Below are 22320 nucleotides of genomic sequence, written 5' to 3' on the forward strand. Positions count from 1 at the left end.
TTCTAAAATCAACAGGCCTAAATTCATGGTAACCAAAGTTGGAGCATGATGACATCATTTCAAAACAGTGGGGGCGGGGAGAGGAAAAAACAGTAACAGGACAATCCACTATACTAGATATAGAGATACATTAATTAACATTCACATTTTATATTAAAAAGTCAAGTAAAAAATTCAACATGTTAAACATTTAAATGTATTTTTATGGAGCATATGTGGCATCCAAAACTGAAAACACTAAAGTCAAAATGCTTTTATCAGTGAAATGATAAAATACATTGCTATTAAATGGTTCAAAATTGGGGAAGGGGAACACCCAAGCACACTATAATTGTGAATTTACTTTATTATATTTAGATTTTTTCATCACAAATGCTGGACTAAAAGAAGCTGAAATTAAAACTGCTGGGTGAAATAAGGACTTCGGATATGCCGTGATGGTGGTAAAGGAGGAAGACTTAAGGATAGTCTTGAAAGTGAGAGTGCTAAAGCTCATCTACTGCTTAGAATTAATGCTAACCCAATTAATGCTAACTCAATGTTGATAGGTATTGCCAACCCAATGCAAATAGGTGGAGAACTAACAAGCTTTATTTTCATAGGCTCAAAACATCACAGAGATGATGCTATAGAAATGAAATAGATATGTTTTCTACTTAGGACAAAGTCTGAAACAGAGGTAGACAAATTATTAAAATGCTGAGACAGCACAAGGAATACAATGATTTTTATTTTCAAGACTACCATTTTTCTAGTTTTAACATATCTATCTGAAAATTTTGGTTTAATAGTTGAGTTCTGGTGGCATGAGAGTGATGGGCTCCTCCCTGAGGCAATTGGGGAGCCTGCCCCTAGGTAGCAGTCTAAGGAAGGCTGTGTGCTGGTTTTGAATGTTTGCCACCTTCCACTCCAAGTGAGATTGTATGTGAATGTGGCCTCTCTCAGCTGATTGGTGAGAGACCAGCTTTGGCGGGGGGAGAGCATTGTGGGTGGGGGATGGAGGGAGTGAGCACCTCTGCTGGTGCTAAGAGCTGACACTTAAGTATCAAGGGATAGTCTTCTTCCATCCCCCCCCCCCGACCCCGAGTTTGGGTGAGTGTGGATGGCTAGGGGGGATAGCAGAGTCCTTGGCTCATAGGGGAAGAAGGCTAGGTTTGGAGGGGGAGGATCACGTGGTGAGGTTCAGAGCGAGGCAACATTTCTGAGTAGTGGTGGACATGGGGAAATTTAGAAGGGAGACAGAGGGAAGGCTATTCCAGGGGAAGAAGCATCCAATGTTTAATATTGGTGGTGTATTCTGGCCCTCTTTGAGTTCATGACCAGACTTTGGACAGTAGACACACGGAGGCCTGGATCTTCGGCTGCTGCTACTGAATGCTGGGTCAATCAATCATTAGGCATCCCTTATTTGTGACCTTATTGGGAAGAAGCAAGCCGTTCTGGTGTTCATCACCAGGACTTGTCTGACATTAAGGGGAGAGCTCTCCTCTCAGAGATGTGTCTTTGGCACTAGCCAAAGACTTCAGGGCAGGGGAGAGGGATAGTAGCTGTCATCCTGGAATCTCTTTTAATCTTCAGGAGCAATGTTCTCCAAGTTTTTGGTTGTGAGACCCTATTTCTGAAGCTGGGCTTGCAGGATCAGCTGGGACTATTGCTGCTATATTAGCCTCCCTGTTTCAGCACTGTTTCCTAGGCTTATGGTCTGGGGGACTTCAAGCTGCCATCCCTGGGGATAGCTTCAAAGCAACTCAGGAGTTCATGACCACTAGTTTTAGACAGACCGTTCTAGAAGACCCTAGGGCTGAGCATGACTAGACACGCTGCACTGGTTGCCTGTTTGCTTTTGATCCAATTCAAGGTGCTGGTTATTGTCTTTAAAGTCCTTCATGTCATGGGTCCAGATTCTGTCTCATCTCAATGGGATTGATCCACTCAACTTCCTATGGCAGAAGGGGCATGTGCAGACCCAAACAGTCAAGGAATTTCAGCTGGCAGGTTCTAGGAGAACAGCCTTTACTCTCATGGCCTCCTACCTTTGGAACATCTTGCTACTGGAGGTGAGATCCACCCTTGGGGTTGTGAGGAGGCACTTTACCCTGGAGGTGGCTGGTGGAATTTAAGAGCGATATCCCACCTCTGTACCCTTAGTGTACCTGATTCATAGTTTTATCTAATTTTTGTTAATTTTAATGTTTTATATTTCTATTCTTATTGTATTGAAAACAGCCCAGAGTTGCTTTGGATAGTGAGATAAGTGGTAATAAATAAAATTATAATCCAATACGACATAAACTAGACTGAGAACTTAATGTACTTAGAATGAATCTAAAATGTAAATATTTTGGACATATAATGCAAAAACAAGAATCATCAGAGAAGACCCAGGTGCCTGGAAACATCAAAGGCAATAGAAAGAGGCCAAGAGAAGACAAAATGACTAAATACCATCACTAATGGCACAAAAAGAACTTGTGTTCTGCTTGACAGAGAATACCGTACTTGTGACCTGATATCCAGGTTATGAAGAGTTAAAAGCTACTGAACAACAAAAAGATAGGAATCCTTTTTTCCACTGCTATATTACCTTCTCTTCTTATCTTTTTTTACCACACTTTTCTTTTTCTTCTGCTAGAAAGTCCTTGAATAACAGCAAGCTTTCTTTCATTTTACAGTCTTTCAACTCATGAGTAAAGATAATGTATTCATTCCAAATGATTTCTCTTTTTCTCAATGGAGTGAGTTAATACCAGGAGACTTTTTACAATAAATTTGGATAACAGTGAGTTCATAAATAAATTCCTGCTTGATTGTTTAGGTCAAATATTTTGGTACAAGTAGAAAATCTGAGCAAGGAATTTTATACTTTTAACTGAAACCTAGAGTTTGAAAATTGGAGAAAAGTGATGCTAAAATATCAGAGGTTAGATATTTGCACTTTTATTTCTATTTGCAGCATTTTACCTCTCATTTCTAACATCTGAGTGGCTCAAGGTTAATACCTTTAAATACCTTTAAATAAAACCCTTAAATTAGATGATGTGGAGTACAAATTGTTTTAATCATTTATCTGACTGAGAATGGTGCCACATAGTTCAGTGCAGAAAAAAGGAAGGCACTGTACATTTATGCTAATCTCAGGGCTCTCTTAAATTCTTTAATCCTCTGCTGGATATCTACAAAGTTGTTTTATGCATAAAAAAGAAAAAAAAAAACAAGCTCTCCGAGAATGTGATTTTGTGTTACAATGTGGCCCTCTTGCAGCACAGAAGCCTGCAAGCTATCAGTTCTCCCAGTGGGAAGCAAGAGGTTGAGTGGTATTGAGAGCAGCTGCTACATAGGGGAAATTTACAAGGGAAGGGAGCAGTTTAAGTGTAACTCACTGAAATCAAGGGACAGCAGCCTCGGGTCAGAGGGTAAATTTTAAAAGGAGGCCTCCCATGAGAGTACAGAGGAGGGGGTATGATTAGTTCAGGAAAGAAAAATGCTTTCCTGATTTATTTTAAAAATTTATTTGATGGCTCTGTCCTGACAAAAACACAAGCAAGCACCTGCCACTTCTATTATACCAAATGGTAACAATTTACTGTAAGAGGAGAATGAATGTTATCTTTTAGGAAGAGGATTTTTTTTTTTAACTTAATAGATTCTATACTAGCAATAAATTCAAAGCTACAGATTAGCTGAAGAGCTGTTCACTCCAATCTAAGTTTACTCCCCCAGTCCCAGCAGGTTTGAAATTGCCTTTGGCTATGTTCCCTTTCCCCCCCACCTTGCTTTTTCAAAACCAATTTGAATAGGAAATGAAATGTGGTTCCTGAGAGACAATGGTTTACTGTAAAGATTTTGCTGCAATGCATGGCATTAAAAATCTGCGAAGATCCATGCAACCAGGCTATTCTGTGATGAAAAGCTATAAAGAACACCCAGGTGGGCAACTCTATACTACAGGCTAATTGAAGCAAGCAATAACATTCCTCAATAAAATTCATAAGCATGCTCTTCAGAAAAAGGAAATCTACTTCTAAGCAGCTGAATTCTACTTAACAATATAAAAAAGAAATTAAACCCTTGACAATTGTTCTAATGGCTGAAATTATTGATATATGCAAGGCCAATCACAAAGATAAAACATAGTTTTAAAATGTACGCAAAAAACACACAAGTTCTAGGATTAATTTCATAATTGATTTTTTTTTAACCCTGAAACATGTCATTCTCTTGTTGATATTTTCTCCATGCGAATAATTTACTAATGTAAGTAGCTGCACACATATTCTTAAAAAGAACAAAAATTAAACAATGCTTATATTTGGTCAAATTCTAGGCAGATTAAATTGTGGGGTGCCTCACCTACACAATTGTACTTAAAGGAAACCTGGCCATAAATGCTGACAAATCATATATTTTTCCTGAAAAATGTGCACTCCTGGTGACAAGGTTAATGACATTTGAGCAGCCTCTCACTCTGACCTGTCTTTCCACATATTCTAGCTTTAATGCACTTGCACAATTTCACCCTACCCCCCGCCCCTCCAAGAAAAGGATGGGAAGGAAAGTGGCCTCCACCTCCAGTTATTTTCTACATGGTTGAATTCCCTGGTGCCAGGTTCAGTGCCTTCCTATAGAATGGAATGCATTAAACGTTCCATGTACAAATCCCAAGAGGGATGGAACAGTTCATCTGCTAAACGTTAGGGGGAAATCACAGCTAAATCACAGCCATACCCTCTTCTGGACTTCTTGAAAAACATTTCATTCTATATATCGTTATTTTTCTTACTATGAATTCAAAGTCTTTATATTCAATTTTGGGAACTTTTCTAATGGAAGAAGGAACCACTAAATGTTTATTCTTGATAAGGGGCAAAACTTAAATTTGGGCAATTTAAAGAAAGGTATCACTAAAAATTCTATAAAACAAACAAAAAAATTAAACAATAAAAAATCCTTCCACAAAGAAAACTAGAAGATAGTGAAAAGATTTCTATCCTAGGCTTCTCCTTGATATCTTAACTTTTGCATTTAATTCAGACTCTGAATTAATTTGGAGAGGCACATAAGATTATCATCTTGATGAGAAAAGAAATCTGGACTTGCAGATTTGCTTTCTTAAGAAAAGATTAAACCACAGAAAAATATTTTAATAATCTTATCTGAAAAGTTGTATCTTCAGGACAGTCAAAATATATGCTAAAATAGCTAAGTATTCTTAATCAATGATGAATATTGTTATTTATCCTCTTAATGTGAATTCTTTAAAATATGTAATTTGAAGCCATCTACCACAGTGATGGCTAACCTTTTTGCCATCACGTGCCAAAAGCGGGGGGAGCACGGGGAGGTCAGGCACGTGCGTGCCCACAACCATAATTCAATGCTCCCTGCAACCCCCCCGCACTTGCGCGCGCAACCTCCCCCCCCCGGTGCTCCCCCCACTTTTGGCATGCAATGGCAAAAAGGTTATCTGTGGGCCCAATATGCCCGTTTTTCGCCCTCCCCAGGCTCCAGAGGCATGGGGAGGGCAAAAATGGCCTCCCCATCCCCCTAGAGGCCCTCCGGAAGCCAGAAACGGCCCGTTTCCCAACTTCTGGTGGGCCCAGAAGGCCCAAAAATCAGCTGGCCAGTACATGGAGCTGGAGCTGAGCTAGGGCAACACTCGCGTGCCCACATATATGGCTCTGCATGCCACCTATGGCACACGTGCCATAGTTCGCCATCACGGATCTAGCAGAATATATATATATAAGGAAAATGACATGTTTGTGTATTGTTGACATTTTTAAAAAGTTCAAATATTCACTTTTGCTATATAATGCTTATCCTAAAATCTTACCTTTCTGGAGATTGTGGAAACATTCAAACCAAATCTTTGAGCTCTTTCCTTTAATTTGTCCATATTTACCTAGAAAAGCAATAGAAAGCAGGTATATTTATATAAATTTAAACATTTCAAAATTATAAATGCTGAAATTATGCCAGTATGGATAAATTTGTTGAAACATAATAAAACATTACTTTTTGTACTGAAATTGCAATAATCTTTGAACGTATTATGGAATTAAATTAAAATGGCATCCACAGAACCAGCAGCTTACTGCAAATCACTTCTGAGAAAACTTCCAGGTATTATTTTAGCAGATCAATTAGTACCAATTATTTTTGTTTACAATAATGTATGGATGGGAAAAGTGGAATCCACTATTTTCAACTCAATACTATGTCTAGCACTCTTTATGCATTTACCAATCAAGCTCCTTAACATGGAAGTACAGTAACTAAACTATCAAGAAGATGAAAATATTTTCAACATATTGCAGTATTATAGGCTTTGATTAGACGTTAATTATATATGGAAGAAAGAAGCCTTCACTCTAAATTTAAGATGAAATTTTCTATTTGTTTTTAAAGTATCCTAGGAAACAAATTTTTGCTACTAAGCATAAATTATGCTTTTCTGTTAGCATAATTCTAATGGAAAGGCAGTATATTGTTGTTAGGCTTGACATCTTTGAAGTAGCTGCAAGGCTTAGCAATAGCAATCGCACTTAGATTTATACATCGCTTCACAGTCCTTTCTAAGTGGTTTACAGAGTCAACATACCCAACAATCTGGGTCCTCATTTTACCAACCTCAGAAGGATGGAAGGCTAAGTCAATCTTGAGCTGGTGAGAATCGAACTGCTGACAATCACCAGAAGTCGCCTGCAGTACTGCACTCTAACCACTGCGCCACCACGACTCTTAGGAATGTGAGCAGCAATATACACTTGTACTCTTCTTGGCAAATTGCCAAGATGGGAGAAAAGACAAAAGTTTCATATTACCTACTGTTGTAATCCTACAGATAATTTTGAAATGATAAATAACTGCCACACAGAGACAGGTATAATATATTTCTGCTTTTTTAAAAAAAGGATCACTTAAAACAATTGTCTTCCTTCAGTGTGAAACCCTATTTGCTTTAGTTCACAGATAGCCAGGAAGTGTGGCACAATGATTAAAGGTATTATGCTAGGACTGGGGAGACCTAGTTTCGAGTCCATTTTCACCTTACTTGTTAACTTTGGAACAGTATTATCTCTCAGTCATACTATTTCAACAATTGTTGCGGGGGGAAAAATCAGAAGAGGGTTTAATCTACACTTTGCCTTGAAGATGAAAGGTAGGGTATAAACCAAATGATCCATTGATAATAATGGACCATAGATATCACTGAATACTTTTCTGCTGTATTGATAATAGTTAGGTATATGACACTTTATAAAATAACTTTAGTGAAACATTATATGGGAGGAGTCATGTTTCTTTGCTGAAAGTTTCTACCCAAAGAACTTGCATTCTACAACCTGACAATAAAGGAGACAAAGTTTAACAGAGATGAATATTGTATGCATAAATTTTATATTTATTTTGACTGGAAAGGAACACTAAGAGATTAAGACAAATGCTTTGCAGAACTGATCTGCAGAAGGAAGAGATGTTTAAAATCAGGAGGCGAGGAGGGATGTTTAGAAAAAATACAAAAATAAGACTTTTGGTAGTGAGGAAGGAACTGTTAGAAAAATGAATGACAAAACAAAATATATATCCTGCAATTAAGAAAAAGACAATATAAGGTCCATGGTTTGATTACAGTTTTAGAGAATATTAATAAGACAATGATTTAAAACAGGTGAAAACAGGTGAATACTGAGAGAAAATAAGTGTTTGAGCAACAGCTTTTTAGAAATATAAATAAAATCAGTAAGTTGCAGAGGCACCTAAAATAGTGCTAAAGTTGAGGACAATGTTATATTAAGTTCAACAGATTTGATTATCAGATTGAATTAATAAATATTATAGTCTATGTCAAGTTGCTTTAATGAAGTATCATTTAAAACCATGCCAACTAAATAAGAAAACAAAACAGCTACTTACTGGAGTCTTACTTTCTGTGTTCAGACCTGAAACAACAACAAAAAACATTTTAAATTAATGGATCCAAAATGGCTTTCATTTGCTTAAGTAAATCAGAATCTATCACTTTTATTTAATAATGTTAATAATACACTGAATGTTCAACCCTGGTTTTGCTAGAACTCAATACTTCAATCCCCTTAAATCAGGGGTGTCAAACTTGATTTCATTGAGGGTCACATCAGGACTGTGGTTGACTTTGGGGGGACGGGTGGGCATGGCTGGGGTGGTTGCGGCCAGGTGGTCGCAGCCGGGGTGGTTGTGGTGAGTTCAATGTTGCTTGCATCAGGGGGGCACTTGTGGTGGCCCGGGTGGGGCTGGGATATCCATTGTCTCCAGCACATGCCCAGGGGGCAGCGGCGCCCCCTCGCTGACTCCACAGCAGCCCTGCAGATCTAAAGCTGACCATGTTCCAGCCCAGATGGCCGCCACCAAGTTTTAGTTCAGTGCCTGGCCGACCTGGGATGGGGCTGAGGCGCTAGGTGCCGGGGTCTTTCACTGTTTCCAGGGCAGCCTTGCGGGCCAGATCTAACCACATCACAGGCTGGATCTGGCCCCCAGGCCTTGACACCCCTGCCTTAGATCATAAAAGTTTCTCTTCCTTTTCCCTGCCAGCCAGCCTAGGTTTGAGAGGCAACTACTCCTTAGGGCAACTTAACATTATCAGATTCATTCCATATACAAATATGATCTGTCTTTCTCTATGTACAACTAGCTACAGCAAACCCCATAAAATTAACATTACTAAATGTCTTTTATTTTTCTTCCTTTCAATCCTGTCAATTCTTGGGGACTGTTTGGACAAGTCCCTGCAATTTTGTTGGTAGGGGTTTTCAGAAATTGTTTCCCATTGCCTCCTTCCTAGGGCTGAGAGAAAGGCTTTGAGCCTAAGACGGGACTAGAATTTATGGTCCACCCCACTGGCCCTGTTTCTAGCCTGATGCCTTAACCACTACAGTAAAAGGTATACTTTCCAGCAAAAGGTGTTAGTGCTCAATCTAATAATGGCTATGATTTTTTTGAAATTTGACTCACTAATTCAATCTCCCAATTTCCTGACTCAATAATTACAGGCTGGTGACTTTAATGCCTGGATGTGATCTAGTGACATGGCTCTTCTAAAAAGGCATAATACCAACTACTCCATAATCAGGAAGAGTCTACCGAAATCCATAGACCTTTCCATTAGCATGGGAGGTGGGTGGTGGTGGTGGTGGTGGAGACTGTTTTTGTTAAAAATCAAATTTGTTTTATTCCTCGGGATGATTTTGAGAACCAGTTCACCTTTTGGAATCTTGAGAAGTATCCACTTTTGATTAGATGCATATATACCTCTTTAGCCAAGATTTTAGTGTACTTTTTCATTTGGGGAGTGATCACCTACCATTACTATGTCTTTTCATTTCTGTAGAAATTAAGCAGAGCCACTTGCAATATGTTAACATATTACCTTCCAAAGGCAGGTATCTTAGATTGGTATGAGCAAATAAATTGGCTCTATCAATTTTTCAATGCTTGACAAACTATCCATCTGAAGCAGTCACCATACGAATGACCATGTGGAAATTATCTCAATTTTTGTGATATTTTTTATTAGTTCTTCTCAAAAGTAAGATGCTGGAACTACAAATGACAAAATAGCAGCAATGGTACAGTGGAATATCTGCAAGAAATACCATTTGCCTGCAAGCAAGAATTGGTGGGATCACAAAACAGACAAAGTAATAGAACACGAAAAAGCTGAAGTGTTCTGGGACTTTAGAATTCAGACAAGCACCTGCCACATAACACACCAGAATTAATAACTGTAGATAAGAAAGACAAAAAAAAAAGTCCAGATAATGCATGTGACAGTACCTGGAGATAGCACAATAGAAGAAAAAGAATGATAGAAAATTACAAAATACAAAGACCTGCAAATAGAAAAATGATTGAGGCATAAGAAAGCAAAGATGGTACCAACTGTAATGGATACCTTGGGTGAAATCCCAAAACATCTGGAGCACATCAACACTATTAGCATTGACAAAATCACCATCAACCAAATTGCAAAAGGCAGCTTTACTTAGAACAGCTTTCATCCTATGATGATACCTTTAACACCATCAAACAACTTTTGCCTATTCTACCATGTCTTTTGGAAAGACTGGATAGCTGATCAAAATGGTCTTTTCCATTTCCATAGCTGTCTTTTCTATCAAAAAGACAGATTAAAGATAATATGAGGATAATTCTGGATACTTTGGAATATTATGAGGCACATCCTGAAAAACAAATGGCTTTGATATTTCTAGATGCACAGAAAGCCTTCGATAATGTGAATTGGCGATTTATGTTATTACAGCTGGAGCAGATGGGCTTTGGTAGAAAATTTATTCAAGCCATAGAAGCCATATATAACAAACAAACAGCAAAAGTAATGATAAATGGAGAATTAACAGTTTATTGAAATAAAAAAAGGAATGAGACAAGGTTGTCCACTGTTACCTCTGTTGTTTGTGTTAACATTAGAAGTGCTAAACAGAAATATCAGAGAAGAAAAAGATATAAAAGGAATGAAAATTCAAAAGGAAGAATATAAATTGCAAGCATTCGCAGATGACCTGGTTTTTATCCATTAGAAACAGCAATTAAATTGATAGACAAGATAGGAGAATATGGAAAAGTAGCAGGTTTGAAAATAAATAAAGACAAAATGAAGATTTTGACAAAAAATATGTTAACAAAACAAAAAGAAGAACTGGCGGAAGTATTGAAGATACAGGTCACAAATAAGGAAAGACTGGATAGGTAGATAAAAATGCCAAATCCAGTCTAAACATCTGGCTGATTGTGTGACAAACCATAACAATGACAAAATAACCATCAGTCAATTGCAAAAGGAAGCTTTACTCAGAACACCTTTTATCCTGCAAAGATACCTTTAACACCAACAAATAACATCTGCTTATCCTGGATCCTTAGGAAAGATTGAACAGGTGGATAAAAATGCCAAATCCAATTTGAACATCTGGCTGGCTGTGAAATGAACCCATCTTAGTAGTAAACATTTGGAGCACCACTTGAACACCATTGGCACTGACAAAATCACCATCAGTCAACTGCAAAAGGCAGCTTTACTTGGAACACCTTATATCCTGCAACAATATCTTGAACATTATCAAACAGCATCTGCCTATCCCAGGTTCTTGGGAAAGACTCAATTGGTAGATAAAAATGCCAATTCCAGTTTAAACATCCGGCTGACTGGCAACCAACCAACCATAATAATATATATTTTAAATCTCATAGTCACATACCTTTAGTTGGAACTGTAGGCATACCAAACCTATGGAGAAGGAAATAGTCCTATTAGCAGCTGTAATGTTTAAGTTTGAAGCCACACACACAATACACTAGTTTGAACAGCAGAACTGTGAATAATTTGAAAATACAGCAAAGCTCTTCTTGGCATATAAAACTGGTCTTGATCAGAAGAGTAAGAAAAAGTAAATCCATGTTTCATCTTTACTATTTAAAATATCACTACCAACTGAATGAATAGCCTACAATATACTTAGAGAACCGTATCTTGTTTTTTCATTTATTTTACTGAGAGGATTCTTAAAATTCTTTGTATATCTCAAAATCCAGGACATTTAAGATCTATAATGCATGCTTATCCAGTGGTGAGTTTCAAATTTTTTTACTACTGGTTCTGTGGGTGTGGCTTGGTGGACGTGGTGGGGGAAGGATACTGTAAAATCTTCATTCCCGCCCCAATCCAGGGGAAGGATACTGCAAAATCCACATTTCCTCTCAATCAGCTGGGACTTGGGAGGCAGAGAATAGATGGGGGTGGGGCGAGGCAGAATTTTTATTACCGGTTCTCCGAACTATTCAAAATTTCTGCTACCAGTTGTCCAGAACTGGTCAGAACTTGCTGAAACCCACCTCTGATGCTATCCTGTCAGGTGGTGACAGAACAAGGTAAACTTTCAATATTAAATATTTGTTTCAATTTTAACTTTTTGCAATCTTTCATCTTTGGCACTGATAACAGCACAAATCAAAGCATAGAATATTATATAATCCACAAAGAAGTTTTTTAGTAATTTAGGAATACTTTAAGATTTGTTAGAAATTAAAGCTGCAGCATGCTGTTCCTACATTTTAAAGTAATTTGGCTTTTTTTTAAAGCTTCCTGCACTGAATAAGCAATGAGAGAAATACTACTCTGTCTCATCTATGTATTAGATTATGTCTTCCATAATACTCTTCTGGACATCCCATCTTGTGTTTCATTTTTACTTAATTAATAAACCCATTTCTTAATTAGATGTGAAAGTCTGGCTGAAATTGACATCATTCCCAGATCACATGGCTAGTAATCAGTAACTGGAATTAAGAGCCCAGAATAACCACACACTATAGGTTCAAGCTCCCTACTCCTAATAAAAGAATCAGAACCAATAATTTCAAAAGTTGTTCATTGGAAAGGAAAATGTTATTTATGAGAAGTTTTAATATTACACAAGCATCCCTTCAATATAATAGTTATCCACAATTCAAATTCCAGAAGTTCTTAGTTGAAGTTGCCCCAATTAAGAGGGTAATAGTTTTACTTTACTTTATTTTTTTGATTTTTATACCGCCCTTCTCCAGCAGGACCCAGGGCGGTGAACAGCCAAGGTAAAACATAACATACAAAATTTAAAAACAGTTTAAAAGATATTAAATGATCTCGGCCCACAATTTAAAACAGTCCAATTAAAATCAATTACAAATTAAAACCGAAAGGATGGGATCAAGCCAGCCCGGCTAGATGAAATAAATGAGTTTTAAGGGCCCGATGAAAAGTCCGGAGGTCTGGTATCACATGTGAACGTGAACATGTGGTCACGTTCAGCCGTCCCAGAATCCTGTCCACGTTCTCGGGAGCCACAGGATCAAACTCCTCCCAGATAACATTCTCAGGACCTGCCTCAGTCATCCCGTCCGGACTTACCCAGTCAGAGGCCAAGCCTTCCCGAATCTGAGCGATTTTATCATACAGATACTGCACAAAATCCTCAGCTCGACCCTGCAAGGGATCATCCCGCGCTCCCAGATGGAGGAGGGAGCGGGTCACCCTAAACAGGACGGCTGGGCGGTTATCTGATGACGCGATAAGAGCGGAAAAATAGCTAGATTTTGCCGCTTTTATCGCCACTAGGTAGGTCTTAATATGAGACCTCACCAGTGTTCGGTCAGATTCGGAACGGCTGGTCCTCCAACCGCTCTCCAGGCGTCTTTTCCAGCGCTTCATCTCCCTCAACTCCTCGGAGAGCCAAGGAGCTAGGTGAGTTCGGTGCCGGGTCAGAGGCCGCAAAGGCACAACGCGGTCCAAAGCCCCAGTGGCCACACTATCCCAGGCGGCCACCAAGTCTTCAGCCGAGCCATGAGCCAGAGTTTCAGGAAATGGCCCAAGCTCCATCTGGAACCTATCAGGATCCATCAGGCGCCTGGGGCGGAACCACCTAGTCGGTTCCGCCTCCCTGCAATGGGCTGTAGCGGTTAGAAAGTCAAGTCGAAGGAGCAAGTGGTCAGACCATGACAAGGGTTCAATGACTATGTCCCCTGTATCAAGGCCACTCAACCACTGACCAGAGATAAAAACTAAGTCCAGAGTGTGTCCGCCCGTGTGAGTAGGGCCATGAATTAACTGAGTCAGGTCCATGGCCGTCATGGAAGCCATAAACTCCCGGGCCACCTCAGACGTTTCACCAATGGATGGCAGGTTGAAATCCCCCATAACCAAACGTCTGGGGGTATCGACCGCCACCCCGGCTATGACGTTGAGCAGCTCAGGCAGGGCCGTTGCCACGTGGCAGGGAGCCAGGTACATGATCAACAGGCCCATCTGCACTCCACGACCCCACTTCACAAGAAGGGACTCACATCCGGCTATCTGTGGAACAGTAGTCTCCCTCGGATCAAAACCTTCCTTTATAATAACCGCCACCCTCCCGCCCCTGCCCTGAGCTCTCGGCTGATGGAATGCGCGGAAGCCTGGTGGGCACATATCCACAAGGGAAACTCCCCCCTCCTGGCCCAACCAGGTCTCCGTAATACCTGCCAGGTCCGCTCCCCCCTCCTGAATAAGATCGCAAATGAGGGGGGCTTTATTTACCACAGACCTGGCATTGCACAACAGCAGCCAAAGGCTCGGGCTCTGAGAGTCTGTGCAACCTGGGGAATGAGAAGGGCTATGGGGACCGGGGCGTGCCACCACTCAAAGATAGCGAGTGCACACTCCCACCACATGATATGGTCCCCTGCTCCCACCATATCTGCCCCTCCCACTCAGCGTATTGATAGAAAAGCCCTCAACAGAGTGAACTCCAATGCCCCCCTTGCCCCCGGAATCTGTACCCCCCGTGGCCCAACTGGCAGCCGGGCCAGGCCCCTCCCCCCGTGGGTTATCCTCCAAACCCACACAACCCTCCCGCCCCCCAGAACCCCTTAAAAACCTGTCTAAAAATTTCCCCAAAAAACCCCTCAATCCCCTTTTTGCGACATGCCACCTCTCGGAGTTCCAAAGCCCGTCATAAAGGTAGGCCCTTGATAGAGTGGAGGGCCACACCTGCGAGAGGGTGGAATCTCGCAGAATAAGAAGTTCCGCTGACGAATACATCTAATAATCGGGGGAAGCCCATGGCCAGGGGGTTAATCAAGTTGGTCCAAGTTCCAGAAAAAGGGGTATCCATTCAGGTCCAAGTCAGTAAGCTCCACTGCTCTCTCACAGCAGTGGGTGGAGTCTTAAGCAATTTCGGGGCCAGATGTCAACACCAGCCGCCCTCTCACAAAAGCTGGGAAGGGCCAAGAAACTGCAGTCTTAGTCCGACTCCATACCAGACTTGAGATCCAGGGTATATCCCTCTACAGTTGGGAAGCAATTGATGACAACCACCAATTAGGGGATGCAATCACCAGTTAGGGGATGCACCAAGAATACACTTCTATTTATATGACTAAACAGCTGTAGAGAACAATAATAATCAAATATACCCTTACCGAGCTGCTCGTGCAGCTTTCTTACTTTCCAAGCTCACAGGTACATTGAATCTCTCTGCTCGCTTCTGCATTCTCTAAGATTAAAAATAAAATACACACAATCTAACATAGCCAACACAGAAATGCATTTAATTTTGTTGCTTATTTAGTGCATTTTTGTACATTTCAAATTTTCATTACTAGTGCTATCTTGACTATTCTGAGTTTTGGAAAACAAGATGTATTAGAAGCAGTAAAGGAGGATGTACTATTTACATACATTTTTCTGAAAGAATGAATTTTATTCAACTATGATACCACCACACCTACCTGGGCTTAGATATTAAGTCAACCAAACTGAAAAGTAATTAAATGATGAATGACTGCAGAAAATTCCTGGCTTGGCCAATTCAAAAAGGTCATCTCCTACATGTTTACAGCAAGAAAGACAACATTAGAAGATAACGGGCAAGAAGCAAGCCCAAAGCAGATGACAGGAAGGGTGAGGTTTGCCCTTTGAAAATATAAATACAATTCCTCTCTTTTTGCTTTGAAAGAATGGTCAGCAGATTCTAACAGTGAAGAAGCTTAACTGTTTCAGAAAAGCTGAAAAGCAAGGTAGAAAGCAGAATAAACTAACATTGAAGAGAAGCATGAAGTTCAAGAAATTCCATCAGAAGAATCTATTCAAAGGTTTTGTCAGAAACCCAAAACATCAAATGGGATGGAGTTTATGTTAGAGTGCACATTTTGTCAATTTAAGGCAAAGAGAGCCCTTGAGTAAGTGAAAACATTCTAAGGTCCTGCCCACCCCCACTTTTAAGGGGGAAGGTGGGTTATTCTTTGATATAATGGGAGAAATACAATTGTAGCTAAGATTGAAGAATCATCACCATTTTCTCCAGGGAACCTGACCATAACACTGCAGAAATTAGCAGCAGCAAAATGGAAGCTTACTTGGAATTTTTATCTTTCTGATCAGTAGACAAAACAATTACTTTGACTAGAAAGTAATAAATAACACTTTGAATTGGATCCAGAAGCAAACTAATACCCAAGGTAGTGTGCATAGCAGAGATGTTATATGTGCCACCCTATATAACACCTTGTGGGCAGCGCCCAAAACTGCTTGTGCCAGTGCATTCTGCACCAGCTGCACTTTCCAGATACTCTTCAATGTAGAGCTCATTGCATAGTCCATCTGAAAATTGCACATGAATGATTGAAAGGAGAGCTTATTGATCAAGAACGGGTAGTAACTGGTGCACAAGCCAAAGTTGAGCAAAAGCTCTCCTACCCACAACTGCCACCTGCTCCTCAAGCAGAAGTTGTGGATCCAGGAGGATTCCCCCAGACTATAGGTCAATGTTACCCCATCAAAGACCAAAGATGGTAAACCCCAAAATACAGAGGATTGATCTACCCACAGCTGTCCTCTCATACCAGGATTAAGTTGAAACCTGTTGTCCCCCATGCAGGCCCCCACAGCCTTCAAGCACCAAGAAAGGATGTCCATAGCATTGCTTACTTCACCTGAAATGGAGATCTACATCGGGGTATCATCTGCATACCGATGGTACTTTATCCCATTGCAACCGATGATCTAACTTAGAGGCTTCATGTAGATGTTAAAAAAGAGTGGAGATAGTACCAAATCTTATGGTGTCCCATAAAGCAGGGGCTGCGGGCTGAACCTCTTGCTCCCTATCAACACTGAGTGGAGCTGATCCAGGAGGGAGGTGAACCAGTGTAAAATTGTGTCACCAACCCCCAGCTCCCGGAGTTAACAAAAAAGGATATCTTAGTCAATGGTATCAAAGGCCACTGAATGATCAAGAACAGCGAGGATGGATGTACTACCCCCATCCTGCTCCTGTTATAGATCATCCAAAAGTGCCACCAATGTTGTTTGCATCCTGTATCTGGGCATGAAACCTGACTGGAAGGGGTCCACATTAATCTGTCTCATCCAGGATCCCCTGGAGCTACAGTACAATCACCTACTCCTCCGCCAGCACTCCTTCCCTTCCCTTCCCAGCCAGGTCTTGGAAACATATGTCAGGTTGGCAAGATCACAGATAAGGGGTGCTTTATTATTGACCAAGCTGGCATTAAGCAGCAGCAGCCGAAAGCCAGGGCCTTAGTAGGCCTGCTGACCAGGAGGTATATTACAGGAGGTAGGAATTTTCAGGATGCTTTGGATGGGCAGATCTCTCTTCAGATAAAAAATAGTCCTAAAGATAATCAGGCTCCAAGTCATATAGAGCTTCTCAGGTTAAAAGTAGCATCCTGGACAGAAAAGGTGAAAATCTATATCTTCCAGAGTCTTTTGTAGCTGATGTCCCATCAACTTCTACCCCAAAAGGGGAAAGTTGGAAATGGCTTAAAATAACTGAATGCAGGACTGACTGCTTAAAGAAAGGAGTGCGGCAGTGCCCTTTTTCAAAGACTGCAGCATCTCCTCCTTACATAAAGAAGCATTCACCAGTTTCCTCCCTGACTGCTATATGCACTGCCTTGAGTTTCTGAGGGAAAGAAATACAAATCTAATAAATAAAAGTTAACAGTCAGAAAACTTTTCTGCTTGTTTAAATATACCACATAATCAAGGTAGCAAAACTTGATGGACCAGAAAAATCAATCGGTATTGGCAGTTAATTATTGCCCTTAAAGCACTATACTAGCACTTGTTTCACTCTCTTCAACAACACTTCTATCAACAATGTCTTTTGAAGACTCAACTTTTTATAGTACAAAATATCTGCATGCCAGCAATAGCATATCAGTTGCTATGAAAAGCAGGAACATTTTCTTTCAACAAACTGACACAATCGTACTTCATTCTTGGGTCAAAGTTTCAATGCTATGCATGTAGCATAATATATTGTACACCCCAATCACAAAAGGATGATAAAAAGACACAAGAGCAGCCTTGGCATGACTAGAAAATGACTAATGTTCTTCTTGTCCTATCTACACAAATCAAGCTATAGCTTAACCAGCATAGACATTATTTGAAATCAGGCACATAGCACTTTTACAAGAAAATGTATGTATTCTTTAAAAATTAAAAGTTTATGAGCCAAGGTGGCGCAGTGGTTGAAGTGCAGTACTGCAGGCTACTTCTGCTGCCTGCCGACTGCCTGCAATTTGGTAGTTTGAATCCCACCAGGCTCAAGGGTGACTCAGCCTTCCATACTTCCAAGGTGGGTAAAATCAGGACCCAGATTGTTGGGGGCAATATGCTGACATTGTAATCCACTCAGAGAGGGCTGTGAAGCACTGTGAAGTGGTATCTAAGTCTAAGTGCTATTGCTAAGTTTACATAAGAATTAGCAAGAATATGATTTTACAGAGTCAAGAAAAAGTGCTGAAAATCGATAATAAATTCAGAAAAGAATGTTAGAACAACAAATGTACAAGAAACTTATAAAGCTCAATCAAACAAAATGGAAAGCCGTAGGTTCTTGTTATGCGAGTTGTATGGTGAGCCTTTATTTCACATATTAACCCTCTTTTTTAAAGTTACAAAAAAAGAAACACTTCTCTCCATAGCCTACTTTATATACAATCCTAAAATCATGTTTTCAAAACTAGTTCACTAAAGGCCATTAGGGGATATAATAAATATCAAACAAACAATTTATCCCTGGGCAAGTAGTCCAGGGATACTACTTCTTTATATTCCTTCTTTCTGCTCTGAACAATCTTGACTTTTAAATGATTATTGTGGTATCACAGGATTTTATCTTTCATCACTCTTTGACATTTAGGAGTCCTCAAAGCTTTTGCCAGCTTACTTTGTGAACCCCATAAACAAACACTGTGTGGGATTGTCAGAACTGTTCCATGTCCAGATCCTTTTCCTTGATTTGTCTTTTGTATTCCCATTTTGGTAATGTCAATGTTATAATCTTCCATGCCTTGAAATTCTACGATGTCTGTGTCAATAAAAGTTTTTCTCATCATCTTCTGAAAGCTAATTCATTGAAATATGTATCCTTTCTGAGATATTGGTTATTAATATTTCAGTAGATGTTTCAAAAAAACTCTTAAAAATACAGAAATCTTATGGTCAGCTTAGCCATTTTAATTCTTTTCTGCCCAATCCTTTAAATTGCTCTTGTGTCCATTTGAAAACTTCATCAAACCTTGGTTCCTAACTAGGTTCATTTCAGTCATTTTATATGCATTTATTATAGCAAATTTCTCTGGTCTCCTAATCCATTTAAAACTTTCTTAAATCACCTCCCCCTTTTTTGGTTTTTGCCAATTTGCCAAGTCTCCATTTAAAACTCACCAGGTGTCAAATTAAGTTTGCCATTTTGAAGCTCTCTAATATCCATAAATTGTTAAACTGAACATTTCTAAATGTGATTAGAAAGTGAGTTAGGTTTGCTTAATGTCCTTATGAAAGGTCTTACCGCTGCTGACAGCAAAGAGGTCATCTCCCTTAGCTTCTGGCCCTCAAGTCCACAGGACCTTTGTTTTAGGGTCTCCTTGTGAAGGGCTACCAATTAGAGAACCAATGGGCAATTTTTCAATTTCTCCTTCTCCAGAGAGATTTGAAGGACTAATCTACCAACTGGTCTTTTATTCTTCACAGCAGTCTTCATTTTCTTTTTATTTGTGGAGACATCTTCAATTAGTTATGACTCATACTGGAAACCAATATATGTGAACTATTCTCAACTTAATATTACAAGATAAGCAACATGCTAGAAATTTTTTTTTAAAAAAACTAAGTCTGTTACACCCTAAAATACTAGCTAAATCTCTGCTGTATTGGCAAAATTATGGTTTGGGCAGAAAACATTTCTCATATTTGGGTGCTGTATCTGTAAACTGCAACAAGGCAACTTACCTCCATTTGAGGAATTTCTGAGGTAATTTTCACCACCTTTTTTTCTGCACTTCTAAATAAAAGCAAATCAGATTGATCAGAATGCAAGATATTACTTGCCTTTCATAAACAAAGGTAAATTCAGTTTGATGGACATAAAAATATATTACTGAATAACGGATGTTTATTGGTTTGAGGTACACTGCAAGCCATGAACACTGAAAGGCCCTCACTTTGGGATGTGTAGAATCCTATGTTTGATCTATTACTAAGTCAGGGTTATTTCCTGCTTGTGGCTATTATGGAACACAATATGCTCATACTTTAAGATATGTGGCATTGTGGTGCAGTGGTTAGAATGCAGTATGGCAGAATAACTCTCTCCACACATCAGGAGTTTGATCCTGACTGGTTCAAGGCTGATTCGGCCTTCCACCCTTCCGAGGTCGGTAAAATGAGGACCCAGATTGTTGGGGGCAATATGCTGATTCTGTAAACCACTCAGAGTGTGCTGTAAAGCACTGTGGAGCGGTATAGAAGTCTAAATGCTATTGCTATGTGAGCATGTTTTGTCTTTCACATAACTAAAACTTCAACATGATGCAAGCAAGATACATAAGAACTACAAGTCCAAAGATTCTCAACCAAAGTGGTTGAAAAGAGCGGAATTTTGGAGATGTAGCCATATCTAGACAATATCAAGTTGAGGAAGGTTATCACAGGTGTTACATATATATCATGAGCTTCTGAAGCCTAATTAAATTAACCAGCTGTCGCCAAAGATATTTTGTTGGTAATCTTACCTTCCTACAACTATTTATCTTAACTTTTCTCTGATAATAAAATGAAAATAATATTACACCTATTTTAGAGCTGGCACAATTCCCAGTCCTTGCTTTGGTACATTGGGAAATAAGGAGAATATATGGAACTATGAATTATCATAGATATTCTGAAAATAGCCCGTTTGTGACTTCACAATTATAAAAGCAGCACTGTTGTATTATTAACATGTTCATCAAACAACATCACTTTCAAGATGTAGCAGAAAAATCTAGTGATGAAATTGTACTCTCAGAGGAAAGACAATCTTAAATGAAGTCTCTTCCAGTCAGAGAAGCTGCCCTGCCATCAGTACCTGAATCTAGAGAAACCCTCAAATAATTTTTAGTTCTATAGCTACAGTAACAGCTGAGGTCTTTTAATTGGGCTTCTTCAGAGAATGAAGAGCTGCCCATATTATAGATTGGCTACCTTTAGCTTGTTGCTGCGACAACATCCTCATTGTTGGAGAAAGGGGGAATTTCAGACAATAAATTACATTTGGCGCTATCCATGGTGCTGGATTTATGTCTATTACACAACAACTTTTTATCAACTAGCATAAGGATTCCATTTAATGTCCTTATTTGCCTGAATCCAATTTACTTAAAAACATCACTTACTTAGACTTAAATGATTCTACATGGCCTGCCTTTTCTGTGTGGTTATATTCCTGTGAAGCATTACTAGCATACCCTACAAATCTTGAGTAGGTACACAACATTCAAAGAGACTTCTATCTCTAAATAATTTACTCTGCAAAACCTGAAAACCCTTCAAATTCTGTCTTAGAACAATTGTTCACTAAACCTTACTTGAGGATCATTTATAAAAGCATCAACCTCAATCATGTTACACTTTACAAATTAGAATATTACCATAAAATAATGTTCAATTGGTAAATGTTAGCAATCCTAGAAGAATTATTAAAATACTTCACCTGGTAACATCAACTTATTAAGGAAGTCTGGCACTTTACATTAATGAAAAAGCTTATACAGTTATAAGGGCAGAATAAATTCAATTGCCATTTTGATGGTTTAAAGAAAAATTCATAGGATAAAGATTTAATAAAATGGGTAAAATATATGTAGAAACATACTTTGAAGGCAATCTTATGCTAATTCAAAAAAGTTATTAAAATCAGACTTTATGCTAAAATAATTGTTCTCAGTTTCCATGTCTAACAAAGAGACAGATGAGAGAATGATATGGACGTGAGAAATAATATACTCCATAAGGCAATATGAGTCTTGGGGATAAAAGCAACTTAGCATAAAAAGAAATTTCCCTTAACAAAGTGTATGAGCAAAAGATCAAATGTGAGACTTGATTGTAACTCTCCATTTAATCATATGGTGATAGCTTTTGTATTTTAGTTAATTTAGGTCTGTTATCTGTACCACACTGAAAGGAATAAAATTATTTTCAGCTCTGAGGAAAACAGATTTAACTCAAAAGCATGGGAAAAAACAGCACATTGGTAAAGAAGGAAGAAAGCTGATAAAGACATTAGAGAACTCAATCTGCCTGAACCACAGCTATTTAAATTCACTCATTCTCTCTCCTACAAGTCAATGTAAACTGGACTGTCATTTGAACTTCTGAATATTAAAATATTTGAATGCTTTCTACATGAGGATAAATGAGAGTTCATTTAGCATATAATCACTCATACACAAAGC

The 22320-nt window shown here is 39.2% G+C and overlaps 1 protein-coding gene across 1 annotated transcript in view; it reads right to left on the reverse strand.

The window, feature by feature from the left end:
• SARNP (SAP domain containing ribonucleoprotein) overlaps positions 1-22320 on the reverse strand; it is a 71932-nt gene that overhangs the window by 36010 nt on the left and 13602 nt on the right. The window contains exons 5-9 of the mRNA XM_070934774.1: positions 19835-19886; positions 14992-15065; positions 11256-11284; positions 7918-7943; positions 5834-5902 (exon numbers count right to left, since the gene is read on the reverse strand). Of these exons, the coding sequence (XP_070790875.1) occupies positions 5834-5902; positions 7918-7943; positions 11256-11284; positions 14992-15065; positions 19835-19886 (250 nt within the window). The remainder of the gene's footprint in view (positions 1-5833; positions 5903-7917; positions 7944-11255; positions 11285-14991; positions 15066-19834; positions 19887-22320) is intronic.

The sequence above is a fragment of the Pituophis catenifer genome, unplaced genomic scaffold, assembly GCF_029215685.1.
Source record: "Pituophis catenifer annectens isolate HBS135680 unplaced genomic scaffold, rPitCat1.0.hap2 SCAF_2, whole genome shotgun sequence".
Classification (NCBI taxonomy): domain Eukaryota; kingdom Metazoa; phylum Chordata; class Lepidosauria; order Squamata; family Colubridae; genus Pituophis; species Pituophis catenifer.